The sequence below is a fragment of the Ovis canadensis genome, chromosome X (genome assembly GCF_042477335.2).
Source record: "Ovis canadensis isolate MfBH-ARS-UI-01 breed Bighorn chromosome X, ARS-UI_OviCan_v2, whole genome shotgun sequence".
Taxonomy (NCBI): Eukaryota; Metazoa; Chordata; class Mammalia; order Artiodactyla; family Bovidae; genus Ovis; species Ovis canadensis.
In genome coordinates, this window is record NC_091727.1 from 96,926,231 (window position 1) to 96,935,481 (window position 9,251).

Below are 9,251 nucleotides of genomic sequence, written 5' to 3' on the forward strand. Positions count from 1 at the left end.
GAAACAGTGGAAACAGTGTCAGACTTTATTTGGGGGGGCTCCAAAATCACTGCAGATGGTGACTGCAACCATGAAATGAAAAGACGCTTACTCCTTGGAAGAAAAGTTATGACCAACCTAGATAGCATATTCAAAAGCAGAGACATTACTTTGCCCACAAAGGTCCGTCTAGTCAAGGCTATGGTTTTTCCAGTGGTCATGTATGGATGTGAGAATTGGACTGTGAAGAAGGCTGAGCACTGAAGAATTGATGCTTTTGAACTGTGTTGTTAGAGAAGACTCTTGAGAGTCCCTTTGACTGCAAGCAGATCCAACCAGTCCATTCTGAAAGAGATCAGCCCTGGGATTTCTTTGGAAGGAATGATGCTAAAGCTGAAGCTCCAATACTTTGCCCACCTGATGCGAAGAGTTGACTCACTGGAAAAAACTCTGATGCTGGGAGGGATTGGGGGCAGGAGGAGAAGGGGACGACAGAGGATGAGATGGCTGGATGGCATCACTGAGTCGATGGACGTGAGTCTGAGTGAACTCTGGGAGTTGGTGATGGACAGTGAGGCCTGGCACGCTGCTATTCTTGGGGTCGCAAATAGTCGGACACAACTGAGCGACTGAACTGAATTGAGTGCAGCACTTTCACAGCTTCATCTTTCAGGAGTTGAAATAGCTCAACTGGAATTCCATCCTCTCCACTAGCTTTGTTCGTAGTGATGCTTTCTAAGACCCACTTGACTTCACATTCCAGGATGTCTGGCTCTAGATGAGTGATCACACCATTGTGATTATCTGGGTCTTGATCTTTTTTGTACAGTTCTTCTCTGTATTCTTGCCACCTCTTCTTAATATCTTCTGCTTCTGTTAGGTCCATACAATTTCTGTCCTTTATTGAGCCCATCCTTGAATGAAATGTTCCCTTGGTATCTCTAATTTTCTTGAAGAGATCTCCAGTATTTCCCATTCTGTTGTTTTCCTCTATTTCTTTGCATTGATAGCTGAGGAAGGCTTTCTTATCTCTTTTTGCTATTCTTGGAACTCTGCATTCAGATGCTTATATCTTTCCTTTTCTCCTTTGCTTTTTGCTTCTCTTCTTTTCACAGCTATTTGTAAGGCCTCCTCAGACAGCCATGTTGCTTTTTTGCATTTCTTTTCCATGGGGATGGTCTTGATCTCTGTCTCCTGTACAATGTCACTAACCTCCATCATAGTTCATCAGGCACTCTGTCTATCAGATCTAGTCCCTTCAATCTATTTCTCACTTCCACTGTATAATCATAAGGGATTTGATTTAGGTCATACCTGAATGGTCTGGTGATTTTCCCACTGTATTCAATTTTAGTCTAAATTTGCCAATAAGGAGTTCATGATCTGAGCCACAGTCAGCTCCCAGTCTTGTTTTTGCTGACTGTATAGAGCTTCTCCATCTTTGGGTGCAAAGAATATAATCAGTCTGATTTTGGTGTTGACCCTCTGGTGATGTCCATGTGTAGAGCCTTCTCTTATGTTGTTGGAAGAGGGTGTTTGGTATGACCAGTGCATTCTCTTGGCAAAATTCTATTAGTCTTTGCCCTGCTTCATTCCATACTCCAAGGCCAAATTTGCCTGTTACTCCAGGTGTTTCTTGACTTCGTACTTTTGCATTCCAGTCCCCTATAATGAAAAGGACATCTTTTTGGGGTGTTAGTTCTAAAACGTCTTGTAGGTCTTCATAGAACCGTTCAACCTCAGCTTCTTCAGCATTACCGGTTGAGGCATAGACTTGGATAACTGTGATATCAAATGGTTTGCCTTGGAAATGAACAGAGATCATTCTGTCTTTTCTGAGATTGTATCCAAGTAGTGTATGTCAGACTCTTTTTTTTTGACCATGGTGGCTACTCTATTTCTTCTAAGGGATTCCTGCCCACAGTAGTAGATATAGTGGTCATCTGAGTTAAATTCACCAATTCCAGTCCATTTTATTTCACTGATTCCTAGAATGTCGCCATTCACTCTTGCCATCTATTGTTTCACCACTTCCAATTTGCCTTGGTTTATGGACCTGACATTTCAGGTTCCTATGCAATATTGCTGTTTACAGTATCAGACCTTGCTTCTATCACCAGTCACATCCACAATTTGGTATTCTTTTTGCTTTGGCTCCATCCCTTCATTCTTTCTGGAGTTATTTCTCCACTGATCTCCAGTAGGATATAGGGCACCTACCAACCGAGGGAGTTCCTCATTCAGTATCCTATCATTTTGCCTTTTCATACTGTTCATGGGGTCCTCAAGACAAGAATACTGAAGTGGTTTGCCATTCCCTTCTCTAGTGGACCACATTCTGTCAGACCTCTCTGCCATGACCCTCCTGTCTTGGATTGCCCCACGCAGTATGGCTTATTTTCATTGAGTTAGACAAGGCTGTGGTCCGTGTAATCAGATTGGCTAGTTTTCTGTGATTATTGTTTCAGTGTGTCTGTCCTCTGATGCCTTCTCCCAACACCTACCATTTACTTGGGTTTCTCCTACCTTGGACGAGGGGTATCTCCTCATGTCTGCCCCTCTTGACCTTGAAGGTGGAGTAGCTCCTCCTCGCCTTCCTGTGCCCACGCAGCAGCCACTCCTTGGATGTGAGGTAGCTCCTTGCGTGTTTAACCTCTGTAACACACAATGACTACTATAGGGCTGTTAGGTACCTCCTTAATAAATTAAAGTAGTTCTTCAGTATCTAGAGCTAACCCATTTTCTCTGCCTTCTGTGCTTAATAATGTCTCAAACTTTTTGATTCAAATTTGATAGAATATTTGATGCAATGGAGAAGTAAGTGATTAAAAGTCTTTTCATAATATTTGTACACAGGAGCTCATGCCTCTCCATGGTGAGATTATGCTGTCAGGATATGACATAGAATGATTATGAAGTCATAGCCCCCTAAAACAAGCTGAGCCATGTTAAATTCAGCAGTTTCCTTGGCAAATGAAACCTATCAACAAAGTCCTGGACATGAATCTCTTGATTTATGTCCTCCTTTTATCAATTTGGACAAATAGTTGTTTAGATAGAAACGAAAGTAATGGCTCTGCTTCTGCAGGTATGTCCCTAACATTAAAAGCGAGAAATTATTATCTGTTATTTTAAATACAGTCAAGTACTTAATTAGACAGTCTAATTGTGTTTAAGAAATCTGCTGTTTCTTCTAGGTTACTATGAGTAGGTCTTTGAGAATTTCTAGGACAACATCTGAGAGTTCTACTTTTGTGTAAAAATTCCAAACAACATCGAAACATAAAGAGTACAGCCATATTGTCCCCTTTCATTCCCCTTCCCCACCTAATCCACCAACCCCTGCCCCCACTCCCACAAGCCAATCTAGAAAATTCTATGTGAATGAATCTAGCATGGTACCTAATACATACTACATTCCAAGAACGTTTTTTTCTTGTACCATGCTCTTTCCCAGCATACACATTCACACACACATCAACACTCAAGTGAATTCACACGCTCAAAAACCTAGGTCATGAGTTGAACAAGCCACAATGTGGGGTAACCTAGGTAATTATACTGATTAGCCAGAGATAGCTTCAAGATTTGGCTTCTAGACTGTGGCTGACTGGGAACGTGACATAGGGAGGAAAATGACAGTGGACACTTATCATGCTTAAAGAAATAATTGATGAGATTTGACTTTGACCTATAGTAACAAAACCCCATCAAAATGGAAGCAAACTTGATTATGTAGGACATGTTCTGATGATATATTTTCTTTCACAGTATCTACACATGCTGAATCCAAGCAAGGCAGAATACAAGGAATAAGGAAATATCTACTCATTGTCCTAACGGTTATCCTCATCATCGGCTTTATTATCAGATGTTATTTCTTTATTCAGTATATCCGTGTGGGTGAGGAATCCCATAGAGCAACAATGTAAGTCTTACACCTCTGAATTAAAAATAAAAGGGGTGGGGTGTGGGGTGCACACTCGGTTCTTCACTATAACTCCCAAAGCAGCAACATAAGTCTTACACCTATGAATTAAAAATACAAGGGGCAGGGTTGGCGGGGGGGGGGGTGCAGGTTGGGGGGGAATGCGTGCATGCATGCCTGTGCCTGCACACACTCATGCACATACACGTAGACTGGTTCACTGTTGTTATGGTTACTTAACATCAACTTTAGACTTCAAAAGAGCTACCAACATCTTGTGGGTTGGATATGTTCACTTAAATGAAGCTCTTAAATGATCTCAAGTACATTATCAACTTTAGCCAAAACTATCTCCTATTCATGATTCAGTGGAATCCCAGGCTGATAAATTCATTCTAAACTGAGTCTAGAAAAAGAGGGAATGACTATCTAAATAAGACAGAATTAAAATCTTCTCAGGGGAGAGAGAAGGAGTTGGGTCTCTGCATTCCAAAGATAGTAACACATTTTGAATAATCTATCATTTTAAGATGTAATAACATGAAAAATTATTAATGGTGTTCAGTGACCCTAGTCCCTGCCTTTCATGTAGGAGGATCAGGCTGACTCTGACATACTGGGTCCCTAAAAATTTCCCAATCCAAGGACTGGTGACCAAATATACCACTGTTCTATTCCTTTGGTTTTAGAGTAATCTTGTGAGAATAAATAAGAATGGTTACAAAATTTCATGGTGCAAATATGATAGGAAAACAATCAATTTGGTTTAAAGAGTTTTTATGTGACAAGTTGTGACATTTGTGCCTCAGTTGCATATCAACTTGTGGCTTTTTTATAAAAAGTTTAATTTCTGGAATAGATAAAATTCTTTCTCTCCCTCTCAACAGTAGATTTGAAACAAGTTTGTGTCATTCCATACATGACTACATGGTTATCTATTGTGGTTGAAACAGCAAAATTAAGAAAAAGAAAAAGCATTCAACATGAGTTCAAATCTGTAACCTGAGTCATGGTTTTCACCACACTCCACTTCTTTCTGTGTTCAATTTTCCTGCTTAAAAAAAAAAAAAGTCTAAACTGACACAATAGTCCATTTTTCCGGTGGTAGCAGGAGTACTCTCCTCATTTAAATTGTCATACTCCAAATCTTCTGTATTTTCAGAGTCAAGAAAGAAGGCATTACCGAGGCATCATCCACGTCATCTAAAATATCATTCACTGACTCCAAGCTACTGACTGCTGATCCAGGCAATCCAGAAAAACAATCCGTACTGTCTAGTATAGATAAATCATCTGGGCCCTCAAGTCCACAAAAAGCCTCTGTACCTTCAAGAGCAAAAAAGTTAGTCAGGCCCTCAAGTCAAAAAAATCCATCCAAATCATCAACTCCCAAAAGAGAGTTAGGATCACTCCCCCAGAAAAAATTGCATAGAACACGCAGTCCAAAAAAGGCACATAGGCGGGCTCATGCCCATAAGCATATCAGGTCAAGTCAGGTCAGTCCATCCTATCCAAACAGGACCATCACGCCAACTTGGCCATCAAGTCTACAATGTCAGGCCAAGCCAACCAAAACTTCTCCACCCTATCTAAAGAGTCAAAGTGTCCCTGAGCAATCAAGTGTAGCAAAAATGACCAAACTTCAGAGACATCGTAAACTAAAAAGCCCGGCTAGTGAAGATAGTACAGAAATATTATCTAGGCCTCAACCAGTGAATTTTTGTCAGTGCTACACGGAAAAATGCCTTGTTTGCAGTGCTTCTTCTGAGCTATTCATCACTCATATTTCAGAAAGGAATATGAAGCATGTTCGAGTTCCAGATTTTTCACGTGAACCGAAGCACTTTTACAAGTCATTTCACAAGACAGAGCCCAAAGATAATGCACTGTATGGCAACATGAATGATAGCCATTTCATAATATGTAACAGTGATGATGAGAGTGACAAGGAGATGACTATTATGTGCAATATAAAATGCAAGGAAGCCATCTATAACACCTCCCAAAATAATTAAGGCCTCAGGAAAAAAAAAAAAAAAAAAAAAGTACCACCTATGTAGAAGAAGCAAACTTCTAACAACTATTATATTCTCACCATATTTAAGAACCTGGTAGAGGAAAACTCCACTTGAAGTTTTCACTATTGAGATTAGACCTATCCATCTTGAGGCAATTTACTTGAAAAACAGTAAATAAATGTGTGACATAATAACTGATTTTTTTGTAATTATTATTGCATTTTAGAGATATATACCTCTTTTGGAGGTATCTTAGATCTGCTTGGGAAAACTCCAGGAGATGATGAGGGACAGGAAAGCCTGGCATGCTGCAGACAAGATTTAGTGACTGAACAACAACAACAACAGTGTAGATCTGGTCACTTGGATGGGCTTCCCAGCTGGTGCAGTGGTAAAGAATCTGCCTGCCAATGCAGGATATGTGGGTTCAATCCTTGGGTCATGAAGATCCTTTGGAGGAGGAAATAGCAACTCACTCCAGTATTCTTGCCTGGGAAATTCCATGGATAGAGGAGCATAAAGTGCTATAGTCCATGGGGTCACAAAGAGTTGGACACAGGCACACACTTGGATGGGAACTGTAATCAAACACACACAAATATAGAAAGTTATTGTAAGATGGGTACCCTGGGCTCCTCTTTCCCTTGGATTAGCCCTCAATTGAAGTCTCAATCCAACTTTTTTTTTTAATTTTGACATAGTGTCCTCAGAATTTAAGACTGTCTCTCTGTGATGCCCAGTGCATGGTGGAAATGGCTCTGTGTGCTTGGTTCTGGCTGCATTGTGGAAATTCCTGATAGTCATTTCCTTTTTTAAAAAGTATTTACTTGACCATGCCAGTTCTTATTTCAGTTCAGTTCAGTTCATTTCAGTTCAGTCGCTCATCGTGTCCGACTCTTTGCGACCCCATGAGTCGCAGCACGCCAGGCCTCCCTGTCCATCGCCATCTCCCGGAGTTCACTCAGATTCATGTCCATCGAGTCAGTGATGCCATCCAGCCATCTCATCCTCTGTCGTCCCCTTCTCCTCATGCCCCCAATCCTTCCCAGCATCAAAGTGTTTTCCAATGAGTCAACTCTTCACATGAGGTGGCCAAAGTACTGGAGTTTCAGCTTTAGCATCATTCCTTCCAAAGAAATCCCAGGGCTGATCTCCTTCAGAATGGACTGGTTGGATCTCCTTGCAGTCCAAGGGACTCTCGAGAGTCTTCTCCAACAACACAGTTCAAAAACATCAATTCTTTGGCGCTTAGCCTTCTTCACAGTCCAACTCTCACATCCATACATGACTACTGGAAAAACCATAGCCTTGACTAGACGGACCTTTGTGGGCAAAGTAATGTCTCTGCTTTTTAATATGCTATCTAGGTTGGTCATAACTTTCCTTCCAAGGAGTAAGCGTCTTTTAATTTCATGGCTGCAATCACCATCTGAAGTGATTTTGGAGCCCCCCAAAATAAAGTCTGACACTGTTTCCACTGTTTCCCCATCTATTTCCCATGAAGTGATGGGACCGGATGCCATGGTCTTCGTTTTCTGAAGGTTGAGCTTTAAGCCAACTTTTTCACTGTCCTCTTTCACTTTCATCAAGAGGCTTTTTAGTTCCTCTTCACTTTCTGCCATAAGGGTGGTGTCATCTGCATATCTGAGGTTATTGATATTTCTCCCGGCAATCTTGATTCCAGCTTGTGTTTCTTCCAGTCCAGCGTTTCTCATGGTGTACTCTGCATATAATTTAAATAAGCAGGGTTCTTATTTACAGCATGCTAAAGTCCAGAAGGAGCATTGTGAATCTAGTTGGGGAACTTGCTTTGACTCAGAACAAGAGTGCAATCAAGAAGTTACTTGAAGATTGACAGATATCTAAAAATATTGTCTCAGCTAGAGACAGATGAGTAACCAGATATATGAAAACACTTGAAGGCAATGGCCTAGAACTGATCATGAAGCAGATCCCAAAATGACAGGCAGTGTCTGAGAGACACTGGCAAGGATATAGATCAAAGATTGTGGGAGAGAGACAGGTCAATAACAGTTAATGCAAGTGAATGATGACTCCTCAAACCATAACCTGATTGTCATGGATGGGCCACGGTTAGTCAACATTCTTGCAGATGTAAACCGGGATTCAGAGAGATGGCAGGTTGACTAACTTGCAGCCTTCAGGACCATAGTTTGGCTAAGTGCTGGTGATCTAATAAAAAATTCTCATGGTTTCTTTTTGTTAATATCATTTATTCCTATAGCTTTAAAGTAATCAGGATATGTATGGCTATTTTGTCCTCATAACAAATCTGAAAGAAGAGACAGGCATCATCTCCCACTGATAAAGGAAATTTGCATATTGGGACTCACAAAATGGAGGCAGCCAGAGTGTCCCACAAGCAAATTGAAACCCATGTCAGCCCACACTCACAGGAAACACCTCACTGTCTAGGAAACCTAACATACATTAATCACAATCATCCAACTCAACTTTTGCTAGCTTATCTTACCCTAGAAAATAGACCCACTAGCCTTATCAGGAAATCCTTGACCTCTTAGCCAATCATGCCCTATTTCTACATCACCTCTCCTAATGCTCTGTAATACCCATTCTTACTAAAATCCCTCTGGAAGAGTGTTCTACTGCTTGTGAGGCACTGTGCACCCCTAACTCATGGGTTGTTTTCTCTCAAATAAAGGATACTGCATTAATTATTAAATTGTACTGTTTTTGTCATTTGACAGATTAACAAACTAAGGTCACAAAATGCTGAAATGACCTACCTACGTTTACAGTTAAGCAGGAATTTGAGGTGAGGGCCATCTGGCTCCAGTAGTCATGTATTAATGTGAGAGTTGGACCATAAAGAAAGCTGAGTGCTGAAGAATTGATGCTTTTGATCTGTGGTATTGGAGAAGACTCTTGAGAGTCCCTTGGACTGTAAGGAGATCAAACCAGTCAATCCTAAAGAAAATCAACCCTGAATATTCATTAGAAGGGCTGATACTGAAGCTGAAGCTCCAGTAGTTTGGCCACCTGATGCAAAGAACTGACTCGTTGGAAAAAGACTCTGATGCTGGGAAAGATTGAAGGCAGGAGGAGAATGGGATGACAGAGCATGAGATGCTGCATGGCATCACCGACTGATGGACATGAGTTTGAGAAAGCTCCAGAAGTTGGTGACAGACAGGGAAGCCTGATATGCCACAGTCCATGGGGTCATATAGAGTGGGACACGACTGGGCTATTGAACTGAACTAAAGTGAACTTGGAAAACTATAGGACATTGATTGAAGAAACTGACGATGACACAAACAGATGGAATGATATACTGTGCTCAT

At 41.0% G+C, this 9,251-nt stretch overlaps 1 protein-coding gene across 1 annotated transcript; it reads left to right on the forward strand.

Moving 5' to 3' along the window:
• The first annotated feature begins 2,979 nt into the window (after positions 1-2,979).
• LOC138930429 (uncharacterized protein CXorf66 homolog) lies at positions 2,980-5,922 on the forward strand. Its single transcript, XM_070290637.1, has 3 exons — positions 2,980-3,067; positions 3,751-3,907; positions 5,070-5,922. Exons 1-3 carry the CDS (start codon positions 2,980-2,982, stop codon positions 5,920-5,922), a joined length of 1,098 nt encoding a protein of 365 aa, XP_070146738.1.
• The last annotated feature ends 3,329 nt before the right edge of the window (positions 5,923-9,251 follow it).

Excerpts from the sequence above, each read along its gene's own strand:
- LOC138930429 (XM_070290637.1), top strand. The coding sequence starts at position 2,980 with ATGAATCTCTTGATTTATGTCCTCCTTTTATCAATTTGGACAAATAGT. Across the intron at positions 3,068-3,750 it reads TAATGGCTCTGCTTCTGCAG|TATCTACACATGCTGAATCC; the intron begins GTATGTCCCTAA and ends TTTCTTTCACAG. Across the intron at positions 3,908-5,069 it reads GAATCCCATAGAGCAACAAT|AGTCAAGAAAGAAGGCATTA; the intron begins GTAAGTCTTACA and ends CTGTATTTTCAG.